The 23,617-nt window shown below is 38.8% G+C and overlaps 2 protein-coding genes across 2 annotated transcripts; one reads left to right on the top strand and one right to left on the bottom strand.

Moving 5' to 3' along the window:
• Positions 1-5,082: 5,082 nt before the first annotated feature.
• On the bottom strand, positions 5,083-18,167 carry LOC140380706 (coiled-coil domain-containing protein 81-like). The gene is made up of 16 exons (XM_072464620.1): positions 18,054-18,167; positions 17,816-17,877; positions 16,223-16,376; positions 15,476-15,660; positions 15,340-15,414; positions 15,024-15,177; positions 14,422-14,518; positions 12,332-12,419; positions 11,393-11,539; positions 10,402-10,500; positions 8,649-8,818; positions 8,361-8,472; positions 6,568-6,678; positions 6,100-6,209; positions 5,903-6,028; positions 5,083-5,451 (listed from the first exon to the last, which is right to left on the bottom strand). The coding sequence occupies exons 1-16, from the start codon at positions 18,127-18,129 to the stop codon at positions 5,313-5,315; spliced, it is 1,905 nt and encodes a 634-aa protein (XP_072320721.1). The 5' UTR covers positions 18,130-18,167; the 3' UTR covers positions 5,083-5,312.
• A 1,344-nt stretch (positions 18,168-19,511) lies between these two features.
• LOC140381256 (interleukin-1 receptor accessory protein-like) lies at positions 19,512-23,106 on the top strand. The gene is made up of 7 exons (XM_072465287.1): positions 19,512-19,749; positions 20,304-20,484; positions 20,921-21,068; positions 21,487-21,549; positions 21,620-21,743; positions 21,816-21,964; positions 22,851-23,106. The coding sequence occupies exons 1-7, from the start codon at positions 19,598-19,600 to the stop codon at positions 23,027-23,029; spliced, it is 996 nt and encodes a 331-aa protein (XP_072321388.1). The 5' UTR covers positions 19,512-19,597; the 3' UTR covers positions 23,030-23,106.
• Positions 23,107-23,617: the final 511 nt, after the last annotated feature.

Raw genomic sequence — 23,617 nt, 5'->3', positions numbered from 1 at the left:
GACTTAGAAGCTATTGAAAAGAATCCTTGTTTTTTGACGAAAAATATTCCTTAAAAATCTACAACGGGTTAATTTGAAAAAGTAAAAGGTGTGCGTGATACCTGGAGACCACAACTACTATAGTCACTTGGGTTTGACTTTCTAGGTCAGCTGACTTAGGAGCTATTGAAAAGAATCCTTGATTTTTGACGAACATTTTTTTTTCAAAAATCTATAAAGGGTTAATTTGAAAAAGTAAAAGGTGTGTGTGACACCTGGAGACTCAAACTACCATAATCACTTAGCGTTTACTATCTAGGCTAGCTGATTTAGGAGCTATTGAAAATAATCTTCAGCTGAAAATTTTCAGCCCAAAAGGACTAATGCATCTAATATTAGCAACTTGGATTCATGCTCAATATTGTTTGTTTTTTTTAATATAAATACGTTTGATATTTTTTAAGATAACATTTTTAAACAAACGGTACTTTAGAGTCGGTCCCTAACTGGCGTACCAAGCGGCACTTCAGCGCGCAGCTCCCCGCGTCGAGCTACTGCAGGCGGGGCACACTCAGAGGAAGCTCCCGCTCTAGTTGCGGAGGCGAATATCCAACGTCCAACGTGAAACTAACTTCACCGCGGTCAGTCCGACCAGGAGGATGTTAGTCCGCGCAAAGCGGGTTACTCCGAGCACAGCGGCAGCGGCAAAGCGGCCAAGCGGAGCGGCAGCAGAGCGGAACGGCAGCGGCCAAGCGGAGCGGCAGCAGACCGGAACGGCAGCGGCAAAGCGGAGCGGCAGCAAAGCGGCAGCAAAGCGGCAGCTCCTACGTACAGCGGAGGAATCAAACACTGAATTTGGTTGTTAACACTAGTTTGCCACTGACCCAGGCATACTTACTCTTTGGAGCGCGACTTAGAGCTCCGACGAGGGAGAGGCGAGAGCGAACAGCTACGTCAAAGCCTATAAAACAGGAGAGCCTAAGCGCGTCAGACGATCGCGGATCTTAAAATGAGGGGCGCTTACCTAAGCTTGCGGTAGTGAGTGACCCGCATCTGTGGTTACAGGTGACTGTCCGTGGTAACAAAAAGGAGTCTAAGATTAGAAGACAGTCCACAAAATTTAGGGGGGAGACAGCGCTCCGCTTACCTGCCGTGAGGCGCTGGAGGAACGCGGAAGTGTGACGCCGGTGGGCGGGCACAATGCGAGAGGCCAGAGGGAGCGTAAAAATCAGGGGGGGCATTTTTATGAATGGCGACCGGCATGAATGGCCAATGAGAACGCGGGCTCAGATCTAAGGGCGGCCCAAAATGCGATATGGCCACACATGGTTATTGCTTTTCCACAGTATGCATCAAATGTATCTGACTTGCATCTGTACAAATCCTGCTGTATTTATTGATCAAAAACACCTTTAAAGTCATGGATTCTTGCTCTGAGCGTGATCGCCTCTCCACAGATCTGACCTGTAACTTGGCCTGGCATCAAAAACAGGTTCTCAATTGGATAAAAATGTGCTTCTTTACACGAGAAATAGCTCTGTCTATTTGAGAACTGGCCGTGTATCTCAATAGCCACATAAAGGATATCTATTTTTTAAACTGACTTGACTTGGATTTTTGTCTTTGAAAATACTAATTGTATATTTTTCTACCCAAATAAACAGAGATCTTTTTCTCTTTTTATGCTTAAAGCCATATTGTGGCGCATTCTAGGCAATGGAGGCTATGGAGACAGGCAGATGGGGCCTCAACCAGAAAAGGTTCATTCTGCACCTTGAAGTTTTGTATATAATGATTTTTTTTTTTTTTTTATCAGTTTACTTTTATCTTCTCTTCTCTCTGGTTATTTTATTTGTATTTATATTTGACATTGTATGATTCCACAATTAATTAACAAATAACATATGACACTTAAGAACAGCCAAACTATTGACACTGTATAAAGAGAATTAGAGAGCGAAGATCACATGTCAAGCGTAAAAACAGAACTCACAATACATTTAAAAAGATGAGCTGGAGTTTCTGATTCTTGTCCTGATGCCCTTGATGCATCGCTCTCCATTTATCAGGGCCTGGAACTACCACTAATGCTCTTAAACACTGTCCTCTTGTGGCTGAAATATTACATCCACCAAACCTTCTTACTCCCACTCCCCAAACGAAAATGTAAGAAAAGAAGCATGCACTTTTAACTTTTGTACCTCTGTTTCCCTTTAGTTAATGTGAAATTATGCTGTAGATTTCAGTCTTACAACTGCTTTTCTCAGTCCAGGGTGTGACCAAACTTACTGGAATAAACTTGTCATCATTGACCCCAATATCAGGAAAACACAAAGCATAGATGAATAAACGAATACAAGTGGAGAGTACCAATCATTGTTATTGTTAAAAAGCTTTCAACACAAATATAAACCCGTGGTAATCACTTGACATTTGTGAGTCAGTTTACACTCATCCTCATGACTTTCAGTGACATTTATAGTTTACCATTAATCTCACTAAAATAACTACAGTGTGTCTGATTGAGGTAAACGGTTACACACACAAACATAAGTTGAACATCTTGCTGGATGACTCATTAACTGTTTAAGGTTTTTAAATAATTGTGAGTCACAATTTTTAGTGACATTGAAAGCTTCTTACCAAATACGGTGTCCAGTTGTTTTATGGAGCCCTTATTACCCCTTTGTAGCAGATAATTAATATTTCAACATAATTTTCTTGTGTGCGTGTGTTTTTTATGAATTCACAATATTGATTAGTTCATTTTTTGTTTCAATGTTCATTTATGTCATGTTTATGACAGCTTCGAGTTCTGTGTGTAAACCGAAAAAAAATCAATAATTTATTCAATTCAATTTATTTTTGTAACGCCCAAAATCCTAACAACAGTTGCCTCTGAGGGCTGGAGTGAAAAACGGATTATCAAGAAAACCATTTACTTTCTTTTCAAATGACTTGGCAATACAACATAGACGGTGTATTTCCCAAACTTTTAAGCTGTAACTTGAAAAGGAAAAACATTTAATAGAAATTATCCATTTCCTTCAAAGATCACATGACGCAGCATGACTCAGTGTATTGCCCTTGAACCCAGTGTATTCAGTAGTAGTTTGAATGATGCAACTTTGTCATGTCACTAGTAACTGTCATCTGAGACACAGCAAATAAAGTATCAATCTTACAATGTAATTTGCTTTGAGCGTAAAACATAAGTAGACAGCAATATTTCAAAATAAGAGGAGATTTGTCAAGTGTAAATGTATAGACTGGATGGTGTATTGTTAAAGATTGAACTCAAGACACAGAAATGAGGTGTGTCTTCAGATAAGACAGTTTGAATGAACATGTTTCTTCCAGCTGTATTGTTATATTTATGATTTTCTCTTTCTTGACAAAGCTCTGCTGGTGTTACCAAAACTATTTTGGGATTAACTGCGTGTGAACTTAAGGTGGATCTGTATCCTTTTCCTGCTCTGTGAGATGAAAATGTTTTCCTTACGCATATCCACCTCGGTATGCCCCCTGCTCGTCTCCCTGAGGATGCTATTGCTTTGTTTGGAATGTTCCAGAACATGGCATTAAGCGGATTCCTCTCCATAACAGAGACAAGCTGGTTGAGCCGCTAAGTCACAGGTCAGATCTGTGGAGAGGTGATCACAATCGCACAAAGAAGGTATGTTTTTCAAGGCAGTAAGAATATACAGAACCCAATAAATGAAAAATAAAATTCCAGTTAAATCTCCATGGAGACCAGAGAAGTTACGCAATGCATCTTTGTATGAATTAATAACTTGATGACTAATGATTAAACTCATCTTTGTTACTGAAAACCTTTAAGACCTTCCAGAGATTGAATTAAATATAGTTTGAGCATTTTTCAGGGGTAAATGCTTAAAGGCGGTATGGACAATTTTTCGGCGATTTGAGAACGCAGGCGGAAGTGCGCATGCGCACTCCCCTGTGCGGACTGATACAACACACACGTGCGTTTGTTTATTAGCGCAACGGAGCGCATCGCATCTCTCGTCTCCCGTAGATTTCCGTCCACTTCTGCGTCAGCTCGAACTGTCTTTCTCTGTCTTCATTTTGCCCCGTACACTGAGGGAACTATATTATGATAGATCCATGCGCTTAGGCACGCGGAAACGTGGGGACGAACCGCACGCGGTTGCAGGTGAGCGGTAGGTGCGTTTTATGATTGATACGTGGCAGGACAAATGATTTATCCACGCCACGAGGAAATATGATAAAAAATTTGCTGAAAAAAATCGTCCATACCACCTTTAATTTCTGAGTTTTCAAGCCTTTACTGACTAAATGTGACTAGAGTTGGTATGTTTTTGGCCCTTTGAAAGCAAAACATACCACAAATGTCTTGAATACATCACAGTTGAAGCTGCATCTGTCTCTCGGATCAGTTTGTGCTTTAGGGAGTTTGTTCTTTACACAGGAGATGGACTGAAGCCAGAAAATACTGTCAGGATCCTCTAACACCACATCCATCATCTGCCCTTGCACTCTTCATCACTGCTATTGTCCTTTAATTAACCTTTTTTTCCTTTAGACTGGGAATTGTAATGGTCCTATTTGTTGAGGTGTTTTTTGTTTTTTTACTCTTTAAGGGGAAAAATGTGACAAATTGACTCTTGACTTCCTCTTGAAAGTGAAGATAAAAAAGTCTTGTGCATTTCATAGTTCATTCTACACCACACAAGATAATCATTCGCTGTTTGGGTGGGTTTTTCACATTAAAACCCACATTGTGAGTTTTCCCTGTACTTCCTCACCAATGATTCATGTATTGCCCCTACTGGAAAATCTTGACTCTCTCACAAATTAAAAGCACCTTAACAATAGGGCTGCAACAAGTTAATCGATTAATTGCAACTAATTCAAGTAATCCTAAACTAATTTAGTAATCGGACAACAGTTAACTGGTCTAAACATAGGTTACAAAACATGTCATGAGCCGAGAAAATAGGTTTTATGACTCAAATTGAGCCATAATTGCATGAAAATGCCATGGAAAATCTGTAAATTTAGTGTATTGTATGAAAACACAATTTTGTCCATAAATGTGCTCCACCAGGATCCTCAAACGGCTTCGCTTCAACTTCACCTGAGCCGAATCTAGTCAAAACCTTTTCATCACATGAATTTGCAATCAAAACAATTATCGCGGACAAAACTCTAGCAAAATGATCATTAGTTGCAGCCCAAAATGTCACTTTATTTATGTCTTAATGATTGTTTTGTTGACGCTACTCTACATTCAAACATTGTTGTGCTGCGGAGAAAAGGTATTTCTTCACTGGATTATTATTTTGTGTTTAAATCATGAACTGTGAGCCGGAGCGGTAGCGTGAGTCTCTCCAGATGTTGCTCTGTCCACAGTTGGAGGAGCTCCTCTTGCACTGGGCACAGCGCCTGTACTCCACCAGTTTGTCCACCAGCAGCTGACCCGCCGACCTGAGCGGGAAAGAGGCGAAAGCAAAGAAGATATGTATTTACCTCACAGTGAAGTGGAATTAACCGAGTAAATACATCAACTGTGATGCTTAAACAGATTATTGTGATAGAGAGAGAATAATGTGTTGAGAAAAATATGTCATATGAGGAGATTTTGAGGAAGGGACAAAGAACAGAAACATTTTGGTCATAATTTGAGTTAGTCCGACAACCAAATAAAGATTTATTATCACTCGCAAAAGGTTTTGAACTTCATAATATAAGAATGTTTAAAAATGTAAAATGGAGTCTGAAGTATTTGTAGCTGAATGTAAAAATGAATGAGCCAGAGGTGGAAGAAGTGTGGACTTTTCTGCTTAGTCTGCTTGGTCCTGCATACAATCCTAAATATCCTGCCCAAATATCTCTGCTATGGACCAAGACCTTTATGCACCACCACATTTAAACTGACCTCAAACAGCGCCTCTCGTCTTCCTCTCGCTGTTGTTTCAGCTTCAGACTTTGGCTCCAGTCGTTTTCCAGAGACCGGCTCATGTCCTGTCTCTTTTCAAAGCGATGAACTCGATCCAGAATCATCCTGTATTTCAAAACAATAAATATCAGCCATACTTTATTTATCATTAGCATCAATCTTAACACTTTACTGACTCTATTCGGTTTTGTTTGAAGATCTCTTGCTCCTTTTCCACCTGCGCTTGATGCTCTTGCAGTTTGTCGTGTTTCCTTTGAGTAGCAGTGCTGAAATTGGCCTGGAAAAGCTAACGCAGAAAGAACAGAATTTAATTGATTAAACTGAACCTTTTGTTTTTAATTGGTCTTTATTGTGCAGAGATAAGCTGAGAGATCATTTCTCCTTCACAATCTGAAAACTTCTATGACAGTTTTGAATCTCAGGTCTTTCTGTGTTTCTGTGTGAACTCCAGTTTCCCCCATCAACCCAAACACATGCACAATGAGCAATCAACCATGACCAAGCGGTTTTCAGAGTCCAAAAAGTAATTTGGTGTATTATAATTATTTATAAAACAAGTGTAAGACATAGCTGTCAAAAGCAGAAGTATATAGAACTATAAATATTTACACACTTAAAAAGTGAATCAAATAATGTACATTAACCTCTTTAGCTTGTTTGCGGCTCTCGATGACACTGTCAGGATTTTCAGAACATGTGAAGAGGAAGAGATCGGAGTGGAAAACAGGAAGTCCAGTGCCCTTTTTATCCACAACCTACAAAACAAGTCGAGACATTGTGTTCAAACAAAAATAACTAAAATGTCTATCAATCTGTGGTACTGTTTATACTATAAGGATGTATGGGTGTAACTCTGTCTTTAGTTTCCAGGATATCTTATGAGTCATAGTTTAATAAGATAAATCCATCAATATTCTTCTGCTTATCCGGGGCAGTCTAAGCAGGGACTCCCCAACTTCCCACACCCCAGACACTTCCTCCGGCTCCTCCGGGGGGATCCCGAGGCCTTCCCAGGCCATAGACATAGTCCCTCCTTCGTTTCCATGGTCCTCCCCTGGGTCTCCTCGCGGTGGGACAAGCCTGGAACAGGCATCCAGTGTGGAAGTTCTTTATGAGTGACAACAATGTTGCATGTGATTTAATCAGTTATCGCTCAAGTTGGATGTGCAAAAGGGCCAAATTATGTTATGTAACAATGTTTTGGTAATAAAGTCAGTCTTTCCAGATTAAGGCTGAGTTCACACTGGTTTGGCACTTGTTTGATATTAGTTAAAGGTGCTTTATGTAACATCTCTGGTGGAGGATCTACTTGTCTCCAAGGACATGTTGTTGTTCTTCTCTGCTAAGAATGTCGGCTCAGGATTATGCTGCCATCACTGGAAATACTGGAGAAAAAAACACTTTTTTATCACAAGCTCAAGTCAGTGTTTGGTGAGAAATTGTTATTTTAGGTTTTTATCTAATTTTTGCCCTCTTGTTTTGTTGAAGACTGCATTCTCTCTCATCTAATCATCTGGCTGCAGTGTGTTGCTCCTCCTCCAGCCGACACAGAGCTGAAAAGTACCTCACGTGGGCCGCTTCAAACGGCCTGGTTATGGTTCACTTAAGACAGAGGAACCACTTTTGGACCAAACGTACCTATGGTGCAACTTTAAGTCCTGATGTTTTTGGCTTAGTCCTGTTCTAGCCTGGGCTAAATCATGGTTTAATCTAGGTTAAATTCAAGGTTCGGTCCGAGTTTAGCCTCAATTCTGATATTTGGGCATGTACAACTGATGGAAAGTGCAGAACAGCAAAAAAGACCAACGATGAGTGGGGCAAATTTGTTTGGTAAAACTTTTGACCTTTGTTGAGCTTGTTCAGTTTTTGTAAGACTCCTGACTCATTCATCCAAAAGTTCCTTTGGTTAAGTGGGTTTTGACATGTCCACCCTCAAACGTTACACAATGAAATGACATCAGTTCTGTAATTGTTGCTTATGATTCGACAAAGAAGAGCCTTAGTTCAATAGAGGGCCACACAAGATTGTTCTTGGAAATATAACTCTTTTACATGATAATGTACATGGCCTACATTATACATAATATTATCTAACAATCTGGCAACCACAAACACGCTGCAGCCAATCTGAGCCATTTATTCAATTATTTACTTATTCTTGAAAAAATATATTAAAAACTTACATTCTTACTGTGGGTTGCCTCACCACAGATCTGACCTTTGTTTTATTTTTATTTCTATTTTGTATATTTAAAGTGATTTAATTTGATTATTTTGGAAAAAATATATAAATATGTATGAAATAAGCTTAACTCTAAAGCTACCACAATCTGCTTATTTTGGGTGCGTGGCCAGGTTTTGGACTTAAAAGGACACGTTCTCTGCTGTGTTTATATCTATATCAGAGAGTGTTGATAATTCGGTCTGTAGTGCATTAGTTAAACAGTTGTCGTTGCTGTGGTTTCCTTGCCTGGACATCCAAAGCCTTCCGGTAACGCACCGTCGTCTCTTGTTTCTCTTTGAGCTGCTGAGCCTTGACTGAAGTTAACCTACAACACACATTTGCATTGGCTTTTTAAATATGAAATCATAAATACGTTAACAATTTGTAATTCAGTGTGGTTTATTCCCAAAAAAGATAACTCAAGTTACATTTTATTTATTCAAAATCTTGTCTAGGAACCAAACTCATGATAGTAATTTTCGTGCATATATTTCCACTCACTCTTGCAGTAGCTTTGCCTGCTCCAGACACTCAGACGTCTCACGCTTTTGTTTTTCCTTTGCCTTGTGCTGCTGCTTTTGCTGGATTTGGGTTTGAAGCTCGTTCATGTATTTGTGCTGTTTGAACCTCGGAGTTGGAGTCACGGGCCGAGACGGAAAGATGAAGGAGGTCTACACACACAGAGGTTTGATTCAGACCGAGACATTTAACCATGTAAACACCTCTACATTTAATAACAAATGTAATCTATTAAAAAGTGCGGGTTGAAAAAAGTCGCAAAGGCATCTGGTGTGTCTTGGATTGTCCTGCCAGCCAATATCATTTTAAACACTTCCTTTCTGCTTTCCAAACACAATGACAAAGACAATGGCAACTAAAGATCTGTCTATAATTGGATGGTCTATAAATGAGAAAAATCCTAACTTAATTTAATAAATGGAAATAAATGCCTATTTTGATTTGATCACAATTCATACATACTTTTTCTATTGCATTTAAGAAGACAAAAAAGTCACTGTCATTGGTTAGATCCAGCCTTACAGTGGCTGATCAATAGGAGGAGTGGATGGGAAAAAGTGTTTGAGCATGAAATTGCATTCCATAAAGAAATAGAGAATCACAATATAACGATATTATATGGAATAGCAGATCGTCACAAGGATGAGACTGTAATTAGGTTTTTCACCCAGCTCTAGGGGGGCATCTGCTTTTCTTCACGAAAATCTATTGCTCCACCTGAAATATTCCACAATATGACATTACACTAAATGAACTGTTCCTCATCTGCCTGGATAAACACTTTACACTAAATGAACTGTTCCTCATCTGCCTGGATAAACTCTTTACACTAAATGAACTGTTCCTCATCTGCCTGGATAAACACTTTACACTAAATGAACTGTTCCTCATCTGCCTGGATAAACTCTTTACACTAAATGAACTGTTCCTCATCTGCCTGGATAAACACTTTACACTAAATGAACTGTTCCTCATCTGCCTGGATAAACTCTTTACACTAAATGAACTGTTCCTCATCTGCCTGGATAAACTCTTTACACTAAATGAACTGTTCCTCATCTGCCTGGATAAACACTTTACACTAAATGAACTGTTCCTCATCTGCCTGGATAAACACTTTACACTAAATGAACTGTTCCTCATCTGCCTGGATAAACTCTTTACACTAAATGAACTGTTGCTCATCTGTCCTCATGAACTCTTGCTATACTACACAGTCCATCTGCAAATGGAAGCGCGTCAGTCCTGGACCATCTGCAGCCTGTCTGTCCATGGGAGCAGGATCTCTCCTTCGCTGTGGTTCCCCCATATTTTTTTTTTAGTTTTCCTCCATCAAAAGAAGAAGGAAGGTCTAAGGACAGGGGATTCTCTTGAACAGTAATACCTTTGCTTAATTCCTGGAAACATTTAATCTGCTTCTCTATTATTGAACAATGACTTTCATTGTTTGATTCTCTAACTTTCTGTTGGTTAAATTAACAACTCTGGGAACAACTGCTCTTGTGATTTTGGTTGTTATAAAGATGAATTGAAGCAATAAAGTGTCCATACATACATAAACATGTGACGGACATGGACCCTCAAACGACCTTTGTCTTTATTCATTTACTGCAGCAGATATTATGCAAAAGGGTTTCTGGCTTGACAAATCCACGTATTTACTTATTACATGTATAAAACTGCTCCAACATAAAGTTCATTGTAAGGAAGAACAGATATGATTGATTGTACTCACAGGATACTGAGGGCAGTACGTCTCGTTTCTCTTCGCTGACATGCTCAGATTAAAAGCTGCAACGCCCCTGGAATGTTCACGGCGCTCTGCAAGTTGAGCCTGTACCACAAATTATACAATATATATTCATTTAAACAACAAGTAGGAGTGATTTTTACAAGCTGAGACAAGTCAGAAGCACCCTATAAAATGTTTAGTATTTCGGTTTGGCACAGTCTGTTGTTTGCCATGATGGCTCATCAAAACTTGAAAGACGTGGAGACATTTTTATGAGCTCAAAACAGAACACTATTAGTCAACAACAAATTAAAGCACAAACAAGTGGAGAAAAGATCTTCAAACAAGTTCACTTTTAGCATAATTCTACATTTACTTTTTAATAAAGTGAGAAGCCAAGTATGTAAAAATATTTGGTGGGTGAAATGTTTGTATTTGTCTTGTATTTGTCTTGTATTTATTTAGATTATTTGTTTAAAAGGACAGTTACATAATGCCCCAGGGCAAGAATGTTTGTACCAGATTATAGCTATGAAAGCTAATTTCCATCCATTATCATCTGGACACTGCTTTTGAATTCTCTTCTAGCTTCTCAATTGAAACTGACTTCTGGATGGCGGTCCAAATGTCCAGGGCCTGTGCTCACGGAGAGAACAAAAGTGTCTCATACGGTACATCTTTGTACGTAAGCACTTCATAAATGGGACCACATTTGAAACCTTTTCTACAACAGAATTATAGCAACAGTATAATTTATTATTAGTATATTTATTTGTGATAAGCAAAGTTAAGTGATAATGGTTGAGATTGCAATTATTAACCCATTATTAAGTAACTTTTTTAAGACTTTAGTTCCAATGTGCTTTTAATTGAAGCCGCCATTAACCTTTTGGTGATCTATATTACATTTAATTTAACTTTTAGAGTGTAATTGTGTAAGGATTCTGATCTTATTACATGAACATTTGTCCAATTGTGCTCATTACTAACCAACCTGCTCTCGCTCATAGAAGAGTCTGTCCTTGTGCAGTGCCCTGAGTAGCAGCTCTTTCTCCAGGTTCTTCTCCTCTGCCTCCTGCTGCTGCCTCAGAGACACTGGCACGTTCCTCTGGGCTCGCTGTGTGCACAGGTAACACAGCTCCTGATCAAGAGGACAGTGTCAGAGGTGAGCTGAGTAGCCAAAAAAGGACAGGCCCTTTTTTTACTGTAGTAAAAGTAATAGTCCTAGAAATGATCTTAAAAGAGTAACTGTCTGGACGTAACATCTGATTTTTCATTTGTATTTGAAGTTGATTTACGTTAAAAGGACAAAACCCTAAACAATGCACACATCTAAGGAGAGAATGTAAAATGAGAGAAACTAAATCATATCTGAAGGAATTTGATGCAAGAAACACAAATGTTATTAATTGTTTTATGTTGTCAACATAAAGATTTTGTCCCTTAAGGGTGCGTTCACATCTGTACTTGGTTTGAGCCAAGTTTAATTCTAATTTAGACTGGGGTTGGTTATACTTTTGTCCGGGTTTAGTCTTGGTCTTGTCCATGTTCAGACCTTTCACCTTTACTCACAGTGACCAAAACGTTCACTAAGTAAGAGTTCTTTTACTTCAAACTAAATATAGGTGGAAGTAAAAGTATGATGTATGAAAACTACTCCTAGAAGTACAATTTCTTTAAAAAGTAAATGAAACTGAGTACCCACATTTGAATACAGCACACTGTATTATCAAGTTGGGTGTATTAGAGGTTGTTAGTTACATTCACTACTTCTAAGATTTGATTTACCAAAACTTGTTATTTTCCTCCTCATGCCATTGCACATTTCAAAAGATTTTGGTTACGAGATTTGAGTATTTTTCATCAAATACTGTTTGCTGTTCCTTAAGTGATGAAACTATTCCTTCAGTTGTGTTTAGTGTTATCTTGTGACCTGTCCAGCTCGAGTGTGTCCGGAGCATCTCACAGGAGGATCAGCCACTTTGGGAAGTGATTCTGCCGGCGAAGTGAGCGGCCTGCGACTGAAACAGTTGAAGTTTACAGTTTGTTCATGCATTCATTTTATGATTTTTTTTATTTCCTATTTCATGTTTGACCATTTCCTTTGAGGTGACTCTTAACACATGATCTGCCTCCTGAATGAGATACAAATTGCACAATATTTAAACTCAGTACCGGTACTTTCTACGTAAATAAGTCAGGATCGGCATTTGATTCGAACCAAAATAGCTTTGTTATGAATAATGTTGAAAGGGATTGTGTGACATAACCATGACTCAAACATTAGAAAAAGGGACTTTGTCTGACGTGCTGAAGTATAAGTCAAGCTTAAGCATGCTCTTGAGTACCTCCGCTTTGGCAGGTTACGCTATAGAACTGCTGAAAGCACACATTACTTTACATCTGTCAGGCCTTTGCCCATCAGGATGTTGTGTTAGCACTCCATCTATGGCGTCAGAGGGAATTACCACGGTGAAGCTCCAGGGCTCCTTTCATGTCACTAATCGGGATTTTTTTTTAACGTTTTCTGAGGCTCAGAGGGAAAAGACTTAGATGAATGAAGCTTATTAAACCTCCAGGTATGTTTTTGATGAGGGAACAAAAAAACTAAAGAACTAAAAGTTCTAAAAAGTGAATTTTGCATATTGATGTGTCCTTTAGAACCAGCATTCTGGAGCAGTTATAATCTGCCTTCAGTGTGAATATAGGGTCAGTAGCCACAGCACATACCATTCCCATATATTGATCTGGTTGACTGCGTTGTTGCAACAGGATTTAAAAAAACAGAAACTAACACAGCCTACTATTCTTAGCCTATTACACCCACTGTAGAAATATTGGTGTGGATAATACAATGGAACATATGTTAAGTATGCACTGCCCTAGTTAGGCCATGGAACGCAAATACGTAAATGGCCAACACCCGATTTTGAACCATGAGTGAAGAAGATGTTAGCTCCGCCCACTGAACCATGACAAAGAAGCTGTTTGGAATAAGGGAATTTGATTCCAAAAGGTTCATGTTCAACAGTGAGTCCAACTGCAAAATGTTGTTGTTTCGAACAGTTGCTTACGTTTGATTCTCATTCAACAAAATGCCCTTTAGAATGCATTCACTTTATCACACTTCTTACAAAAATGGCTTTTTGCAAGTGTTGTTTGTCTCTCCATCGCCCTGAACTAGAACAAGAGGCTTTAACTTCTTCTTATCCACCTTCATATCTATCTTTTTCATATTTTCATACCCTGGAATTTACTCACTGTGGGACAAACAAATCTTCTCTTATCTTGGTCCGGATTCCTTTTATTTTCTGTTCACTCAGTGCCGTGTGGTTGGATCTGCTGCAGTGTGAGTCGAATGGTGTTGAGAGTGCAATCTGGCTCTGTGACACTTGTGCATCATTTATGGAGGTGAACCAGGGCCTGACAAACAATAGAAGACCCCCACCGAGATGAGCGTTACCTACAATCTGACCCTTGCCTGCACCAGCATGCGTGTGTGCAATAAGTTTGCTTAGTATACTATTCATAGGGGTTGCTAAGGGGTTGCTAAGCACTAGTTTTTTGTTTAAACAATTCCTAGCATTTGTAGATGTCTTACAAATCCTGTTAACAAGCTATTAACTATTAACACGCGCTTGTGTGTGTGTGTGTGCGCGCGCGCGCGTGTGTGTGTGTGTGTGTGCGCACGCGCGCGTGTGTGTGTGTGTGTGTGTGCGCGTGCGTGTGTGTGTGTGCGTGTGTGTGCGCGTGTGTGCGTGTGTGTGCGTGCGCGTGTGTGTGTGTGCGTGTGCGAGCGTGTGTGTGCGTGTGCGTGTGCGTGTGTGTGTGTGTGTGTGCGTGCGTGTGTGTCTGTGTGTGCGTGTGTCTGTGCATGCGCGTGTGTGTGTGTGTGCGTGTGTCTGTGCATGCGCGTGTGTGTGTGTGTGTGTGCATGCGCGTGCGTGTGTGTGTGTGCACGTGTGTGTGTGTGTGTGTGTGTGTGTGTGTGTGTGCGTGCACATGCTTATGTGTGTGTGCTACTTGTGTGTCTCCACATGAGGGGTTGGGTCCACTTCTGTGGTAGACTTGGCAGACTGTGGGATCCAGTGGGATTTTTGCTCCAGCTGTTGAGAAATATCTGTAAAGAAATATTGTTTAATAATATTGTTGTTGTCATTTTACTGGGACTTATGTATGTGATGTGTTTGTGATGTGTTTGGCAATTTGGATGTGAAATGTTGGTCATTTTCTAGATGCTGACAATATCATGATGAAAAACAAATCCTTTTCCCCCCATTAGCTTTATCAAATGTACACAAATGCAGATGTGGCAATGTACTGTAAATATATCATATAGCACAGTTCAATAATGTATCAACATTTTGAATGATTAGCTGATTAGCTTTAAAAAGGGCAGTGCTCACTAAGTCCCAGTGCTGATATTTCTAAGCATACACTAATGAACAAGCATTTAATCCCTGATTTAAAAAACTATGTTTTTGAATGCTGGGGAAATGCACTAATTGCTCCTTTTGCCCTGGGGTGAAAGGTTTTTTTGAGTCTAAAAAGTTAGTATCATTGTCAGGCAGGAAACAGGATTCTTGTATCAACTTAAATAAATATCAAAATCTACATAATTTTGCCTGGTTCATTTGGTGGTTCAAGTTGTCTGTCTTGGTCTGAAGGTTGATCCCCCGGCTCTGGAGAATGGAATGTGGCTAGGTTGCTGAAGTTCACCGTCTGTGTCTTTTGAAACTTGGATCCAGCAGAGGTGAAAGATGCACTGCTCCCTGGTCTCTAAAGGAGAAAATATACTCATTATATACTCATCATATATATATATATATATATATATATATATATATATATATATATATATATATATATATATATATATATATATATATATATATATATATATATATATATACATATATATATACAATAACCATTACTCACTTTTTTGAAAGCTAAGATTAGGTTGCCAGTCCCGTCCATAGCATTTATGAATTCTTTACAGAACTTCATTCGCACCTGTATAGAACAAATGTCATTACTCTGTCCACTTTCTAAATAGACACATCTAGGTTTGTACCTTATAGTTTTTAAATGAGAGGACTCCAATTCCCTGGAATGGTAACAGGACGTTTTGAGGGGACGCCAAAGTCCTGACGAGGAGCAGGAGAGTTTCTCTGATACAGCCCTCGACACGGTCTCGACTGAACAGTGTTTCTCTGGACACTGCCGTGTAGTTCAGGGGCACCACAGGAAGATGAGTAGCTGCTCAAACGCACACACATTTTTACATTAACGATGGTTAATAAATAATATCACTATGTGTCATGCGGCTTTACTTGTAAATAAGGCCTATACGACTTTCCAATGTATTCATTTTTATCTAAATGTATCTTCGCTGTGCATTATTAATCGCTTTCTCCACTGTGAGATCAATAAAGTCATAAATTTAAAAAAAAGATTCTATAAACAAATATGCAAAACATACACAGAACTAAAGAAAAAAGGTACAATTAAAAAGTTGGTAGCTTATCTTGTTTATCCAATTTAACACAAAAATGTAACCTACCATTTTGTACCACACAAAAGTTTATTCCATCGCACTAGGGTTGAAAAAATTGTTAAAACTATTGGAAGGTCTAAGGACAGGGGACCCTGGGACATCGCTCCATGTCCCCACAGACATTGTTTAATCTGTTTTTCACTGCCGTGCTCAGAGGCAACTGTTGTTGTGATTTTGGGGCGTTACAAAAATAAATTGCATTGAATTGAATTGAAACTAGATATTCATTACCGCTGAAAAAAGCCATGAGATAATATATCTCACCAGCAGCCAATGGTCTGGCTTGTTTTAAACCCAGTGAATGAACCAGTTTCCCAGACAAGATGAAGATGGGTCTTTGAATTGTGGTGGACTTGAGTCCGAGGTCTAGTTTCTGCTGAGAAAAGGTGAAGGTTCCTAGTCCAGCCACACGAATACCCTGAAAGTAAAGGTCAGATACTAACTGCATGGAAGTGATGTTATATTCTGCCACTAATAGAAAAAGCTTCAGTTGTAGTCATCTGGACTCAGTTTGAAAAAATAGACGTTTCGACTCTCATCCAAGAGTCATTGTCAAAAAAAGAATTTAGATCGAGAACTCCGATATTAATACTGTTCTGTGGTAAGACCCACCCATTGGGCGGAGCCTTCCTGAAGTAGAAAGAGTTGTTTGTTTCAACAGAAACTCCCCCCTTGTATCTACCGAGCTAGCCTATTCAGAATCTTAATGGGCTATTAGAATCCTCTTTGTCTTTGTGAGACCCTGGCTCAACCACCCTGAGTACCTGATTAGCATCTAAATGTCCTGGTCCTCTACCTTTCCTGGGGTTCAGTAACCCATTATAAATAACAGGAAGATTAAACCTTAGCCCTCCATTTCTGTTTAAAGAAGGTCTTTCTTTTTTAACAAAAATAGCTTAAAAAAGAAAGACCTTCTTTAAACAGAAATGGAGGGCTAAGGTTTAATCTTCCTGTTATTTATAATGGGTTACAGAACCCCAGGAAAGGTAGAGGACCAGGACATTTAGATGCTAATCAGGTACTCAGGGTGGTTGAGCCAGGGTCTCACAAAGACAAAGAGGATTCTAATAGCCCATTAAGATTCTGAATAGGCTAGCTCGGTAGATACAAGGGGGGAGTTTCTGTTGAAACAAACAACTCTTTCTACTTCAGGAAGGCTCCGCTCAATGGGTGGGTCTTACCACAGAACAGTATTAATATCGGAGTTCTCGATCTAAATTCTTTTATTGACAATGACTCTTGGATGAGAGTCGAAACGTCTATTTTTTCAAACTGAGTCCAGATGACTACAACTGAAGCTTTTTCTACTATGGAACACGCCTGGACGAATGAGGGATTACACCGACATATTCTGCCACTAAGGATTTTTTATTTCAGTGTTACTATCTGGTATAATTTGAAATAAGAAAAACAATCATTAAACCAGTCAAAAGGTGAAACTCTCGATTTATCGGTCAGTATACACTCCTAACCTATCGTAATAAGCTTTGGAACATGACTGAAAAGACAAGAGCGCGGATACAATGGTAAAATTTCCTCCGCTGGGCGATAGGGTCACATGGGAGGAACTTGGAATAGAGACGCTGCTCCTTCAGCTGAGATGGCTCTGGCATCTGTTCCGGAGCCTCCTGACCGCCTGTTTTGGGCATGTCCCACCAAGAAGAGGTGGGAAGACCCAGGACACGCTGGAGGGACTATGTCCTTCTGTGGCCCGGGAAGGCCTTGGGATCCCCCGGAGGAGCTGGAGGAAGTGTCTGGAGTGAAGGAAGTCTGGGCCTCCCTGCTCAGACTGCCCCCAGCAAAAGAAAATGGGTGTATCTTCAAAACAATTTGTCAAAAAACGTTGGTAGTTCATACCTTTAGCAAGGCCAGCTGACTTTTAATGTAAGCAGAAACATGGGCCCAGATATGTTCAATGTCTGTAAGGAAAAAGAGGTAAAACACAAACAAACAGCTGAATAAATACTAGCTGCAATTAAGAAACCTAATTTTCAAATGTTCTGGCCTGTCATAGAACATGGGTCCATCACATTCACTTCCCAGTGAGAAAAGAATGTTCTATATAAAACAATATATACGAAGCATAAGAGCGCACCGTGAGCTGAGAGCTGAGACAGCGCGGGTAACGCGCGTCTGTCCGCGTGTGGCGCCAGCCGCATGAGATCAGTCATTTTGTTGCAGTGGTTTTGGTCGAGTGGTAAATCCGGTCTCTGGGTCTCTGCGGACGCGGTGCCGTTGCCATGAGTGATCCGGCACCCCTGCTGTGAGTGTGTGTCGAGCGCGTGCGTAAAATGCGTGCGCCAAAACCCCGTGGTCAAGAGTCGAGACACATTTTTGACACGTACATCGAAAATAACAATGACTAAGCCGTCCTTTCTCAGCAGACATGAATGAGTCTAAATATTCTTTGACTTTATCCTGTTGTCCAGGCAATTGATGGTCCTCTTGCTCCTTCAGCTATTGACTTAATGCTTGTGCTCGTGTTTATTTACAGTATTGTATGATGACAGGTCATTTACCTGTCCCATGTATGTTTTAAATATTACATTTACCATTTACCATTTACCATTTAACATTTACCCAACGAGAAAAGCAGAGCCAGCACGATGAACAATGAACAATCATTAGTCTAAGTGGAAAAAGCTTCAGTTGTAGTCATCTGGACTCAGTTTGAAAAAATAGACGTTTCGACTCTCATCCAAGAGTCATTGTCAATGTCAATTAGTCTAAGTGCTTCGCTAAAATAAAGTCACCTTTTGAAAACAAATGGCATCAGCTCATAAAAAGTGTACGTCTCTATTAAACTAAAAATCTATCCTTCTTGCGGGAGGATTTCTTTATTTTGGCATCAGGCCTAAATACACCTTGATTTTCTCGGTTAAGCCATCAATGACTTGAATAGATTGAGTTCACTTTCGGTTTGTCAAAGGATGTTTGGACTTGTTTGAACTTGTCTGAACTTTAGTTGAAAAAGCTTCAGCTGTAGTCATTTGGATTCAGTTAGAAAAAATAGACGTTTCGACTCTCATCCAAGAGTCATTGTCTGAACTCGTGATGCTTAAATGTTGGAGCCGCGGTGTTTCTGACCATTGGACACGATGGAGATGAAGACTCTACTGCGTGTGTTTCTGCTGCTGTCCAGCTCCCTGCACTCAGGTACGTGCTGTTGCTTTTTATATTTCTCCAATGAAAGCACTTTTTCAACAGTGTTTCCTTTAATGTTATTTTATGTTTTTAAATAGAATGACTTAATCTTAATATTTTAAAAAATTATAACCAAATTACTATTATTGCTATTATTATTATTATTGTTATTGTCAAAATCTAAAGTGGGCTGAATAGTCCTGCAGATCATCCAAAGAGATCACAAAAGATTTTTTTGTTTTTACATGAACAATATTCTCTTCTTTAGTCCTCTGAGGTTATCTGGTGGTGATATTTCACATTGCACCGGGCATTTTCTCTTTTGGAAGAAAAGTGAAATAACACACATATTTAAAGTGGTTTGGCTCACAGAATATACTTGTGTCCCTCAAATTTGTTCACTTATTCGTCTCTGTTTTCTCAGATGTTTTCTCAGAGGAGATACTTGTGAGGGCAGGAGACTTGGTTGCACTGCGGTGTCCAAAAGTCAGAGGAATGGGCAACATGGCGACCTGGACCAGTTACACACCCCAAAAGAGGATTTTAACAAGCAACACAAATACAACAACACTTTTGATTCACAAGAGGAGCCTTGTATTCCTGAGAGTCTCTCCAAATCAACAAGGAAACTACTCCTGCTCTTTGGGGTAAAGAAAACATTTAATAATGAAGGCAATTTGCAAGTCATACAGGCCATCTTATTTCAAATGTTTTTTATTGTTCACCATTGGTTATGTAAACATTATTATATATATTAATTCAGATACTAGCCTATAGTTATTGATGGATTTAGTGAAACTGTAACTCAACTGAAATACTGAATGACTTGCTGAACCTCACACCAAACGTTATCAAACCCAATATTGAACAGTTGAAGTTAACAGTTACATAAAAAGCAAATCAGAAAATCATACACCACTGAAACACTAAACAGGTTTAGAATCAAAGGTACAATCAAAACTTCAAAAATATTCAAATGTTTGAAACCATTCTATGATACAATAATAGGAAAAAGCAGAGTAGAGTAATTTATTTCATGTTTTACTGTAAATCCTTTTATCAGATAATATACATATATACTTCATTCTGCTTCTTTTCATTCTCTCCAATTTCATGTATATCCATTGTTGTATATCCATCTGAAATGAATGAACTACAAATGTATGGATGTTTGTGATAATAATGATGTCTGTATCGTCAGGAACAACACATTCTGGTCCAGGCTAGTTGTCTTGTCCGCTGTGTCTTATGTTAACCACGAGGGGGCGCAGTACACCACCACCTGCTACACTCAGGAGAGCTGCACTTTATGGTGTCCCAGCTCCAACACCCCTGGATCAGACACACCCAACATGACCCAACACGGCATCACGTGGACTAAGGTATTTAGCATCAAAGACTATATCATCAATTAGCTTTACAGACGTTTTATAGAAGACAGACAAGAGAATAGTGATCATTCATTGTTTACAAGCTTTTTGCCACTTCAATCATGTAAATTGTTTCTTTGGTCACGGGGCTCCATAATTTGCATGATTAATATAGGTGGGAGGAGCGTTCAGAGAGGGAGAGAGGTTATGGGTTCACCTGTAAGTTTGCTGTGCAGTGTCAAACAAACCTGCTCAAATTATTTTTTTATTTGGACATTTGTTTACTTTGCTGTGTAAAGGTTAACCATGACAATGTCTCAGTAGCCGTTTGTTTTAATTAAATCACCGCTCCAATCATAAACAGAATTTGGATTTGTCAATCTGTTTCAAGACCCTCTAACTCATCTTCTCGTCTCGGTGGTTTTAATGCTTCCCCCTCCTGTTGTAGGGCGGAGGGACGCTGTTCAAAGACGTCTTTTTCTTCCCGAGGGTTGAGGAAACAGACGAAGGAACTTATACTTGCACTCGCAGCTATCGCTACAAAGGTCAAACTTATAACATGACCTTCATCAACAAACTCTCAGTCAAACATCATGGTAATTTACTCTCAAGAACTTCATATTCTAACCAGACCTAAATCTTAATATGGGGATGAATAGAGACCACCCGCGGAGGGTGAGAAAGAGTTTTTAAAAATATATATTATAAGGGAATAATGTGATATTTTTGCACTTTTATGGTTAATTTGACAGACATTTGAGATTTTTATTGTAATTTAACCTGTTTGAATACATTTCTGTTGGATTTACATAATGTATTACTATCGTTATTGACATATTCACCTTTTGTCATTATCGCCCACCTCTAACTGTGGAATAGACAAAGCAATACCTGACCCAGCACCATAAATGCCACATTGTGTTACTTTAACATACAGAAACTGCTTGTGATAATGTGAGAATTATCATTACATCCACGACTGCATTGTTTATCCATGTCTAATTGTTTCTTCAGAGCCACGGCCAGATGTTCAGATTATTTCACCACAGAACAGCAAAGTATTTGAAATTGAATTAGGTAAAATAAATACCAACAGAAATAAAAACTTAATTTCAAAATAGAATTTAATGTATTTCTTATTTTCCAGGTTGTGTTTTTGTGGTCAACTGCACAGCCACAATATCCTCAGATTTTGATGAGGCTTTCTGGATGACTGACGCATCCTTTGTGAACACTGATACAAACTTGAGAGTCTTCTCAAACTCTACAATGTAAATAAATCAAATCCAAGAGCCCCAAATGCAGGTCTGAAATGGTTTTGAACGTCCTCTTTTCCATTTCAGTTTTGCAAATGCCAAGGAGAAACGCATGACCACATTGTTGATCTTCAAAGAGGTTTTAGAAGAGGATTTGTCGAAGAATTTCACCTGCAAACTTGAATCTGTGTTAGTGATGTCAAGCTTTGTGACAATCACTCTGGAACAGAAAAGAAGTACGTTAGAGTGACCAAAAGAAATATTGTTTTGTGGTTTGAAATGTATTTATTTATTTGCGTATCTCCCTTTATATTATTATGTAATAATAGATGTGCGCAATCTAAAATAGTTTTTTTTTTTTAAATATCAGGTATTTTTGAAAATGTATAAAAGATGAAAAAGAACTTAATAGAACAGTGAATTGCATTGAAAACAAGAGTATAATTAAATGATAAATAATGATAAGCCCTTTTGGGTTTGATTTTGGGTTCGTTCACTTTTTGGGCATTGCCACCACATTTCCTGGCACATTTAAGTACATTTTGGATGGATTACAAAACATTATGTGACAAATCTCCCACCCCTGTCCAATAAAATAATTACACCATGTTCTTCAATTGATATTAACAGAAACATATCATATTTTTTCATTTATTATTGAACTATAACATAAGTAGATCATATTTTTACATTTTGTTCAGTTTAAACCACAATATTGATCTATAATAGTTTTGTAATAGAAACAGGTCCATTGACAAAACTTCAGAACAGATAAGCCCCGCCTCTTCATAGTGACATTTCACTGTAACTTGTCATTTCCTTTTTATTTTTCAAAAGTTGTGACACGACATTTTAGAACTTTTCATGTGTTACTTGGAGTTTTAATAATAATAATAACAATCCAAATAATCACAACTAAGTACAGGATGTGGGCAGGGATAGGGGGTAGGTGTAAATAGGACAAGCCTCAGTGGCAGGACAATACAGGAATATGCAGGAATCAAAATACAGCTTTAAGAAAACTAATGATGTGAAAACACTGTTGTAACAAGGTTAAAAGCTCATTAAAGGTGACTTAGCATCGTAAACATGATTCATTACAGTGCTTTGTTTTTTCTATAGAACAAGAAACAGCACTTCTTCCTATTCTCATTATCATGGCCATGCTCCTGCTGACTGCTGTGGCTGCACTGACGTGTGTAAAGTCTAATTATGGTGTTTTACTTCAAGACAGTTGCCATACCAGATCTGTAGCTCCTCCCACTGCCACCACCAATCAGATCAGAGAAACCTTTTATTGAGGTTCACTGTGGGACTTGCTCTTTTATAATGAATAGAAATGTATTTGTCTTATATAGTGGTTTTCTACTCACGTTATGTATGCATTCATCATTATGTGTAAATGTATTTATTAAACTTCATTCATTAAGTTACTTTTTTCTTCTATTTTTTTCTATTTTTCTGGACTAAAAGGCACACTTAAAAACTTTTCATTTTCTCAAAATACGACAGTAACCTTTATAATCCAGTGTGCCTTATATATGGATTAATTCATATCTCACAGCAACTGCCAGGATCATGAATAAAAGCTGGCCACTTTCCGCACATACAGCATTAATAAAGTTCAACTGACTGACTTATCTGACTGTTTTGACAGTGAGCCTTATAATCCAACACGCCTTACAGTGCGGAAAATAAGGTAATGGTCAGATCTATGGAGAGGTGACTCCGCTCACTGTAAGAATGCACGTTTTAAAATATATCTTTAAGGAATAAAAACAGTTTTTATTAAATAAATGCAAGCTAAAAAGCACTCCAACAGAAAAGTAACACAGTGAACGTTAAAGTAACTCTGAACATGAAAATTATACAAAACCAATTCTGGAGTT

The sequence above is a fragment of the Eucyclogobius newberryi genome, unplaced genomic scaffold, assembly GCF_026437365.1.
Source record: "Eucyclogobius newberryi isolate DKJ021-1_F unplaced genomic scaffold, fEucNew1.0.hap1 SCAF_5, whole genome shotgun sequence".
Lineage (NCBI taxonomy): Eukaryota > Metazoa > Chordata > Actinopteri > Gobiiformes > Gobiidae > Eucyclogobius > Eucyclogobius newberryi.
This window is presented reverse-complemented; position numbering and strand designations above follow the sequence as displayed.

Bases quoted from the DNA above. Each gene is read 5' to 3' on its own strand.
- LOC140380706 (XM_072464620.1), bottom strand. From the start codon at position 18,129: ATGACTGATCTCATGCGGCTGGCGCCACACGCGGACAGACGCGCGTTA. The intron at 11,540-12,331 runs GTCACAAGATAA...CCTCTTGATCAG, and splicing joins GACACACTCGAGCTGGACAG to GAGCTGTGTTACCTGTGCAC. The intron at 8,473-8,648 runs GTGAGTGGAAAT...TGTGTGTTGTAG, and splicing joins CAGGCAAAGCTACTGCAAGA to GTTAACTTCAGTCAAGGCTC.
- LOC140381256 (XM_072465287.1), top strand. From the start codon at position 19,598: ATGGGCAACATGGCGACCTGGACCAGTTACACACCCCAAAAGAGGATT. The intron at 21,069-21,486 runs GTAATTTACTCT...TTGTTTCTTCAG, and splicing joins ACTCTCAGTCAAACATCATG to AGCCACGGCCAGATGTTCAG. The intron at 21,965-22,850 runs GTACGTTAGAGT...TTTTTTCTATAG, and splicing joins CACTCTGGAACAGAAAAGAA to AACAAGAAACAGCACTTCTT.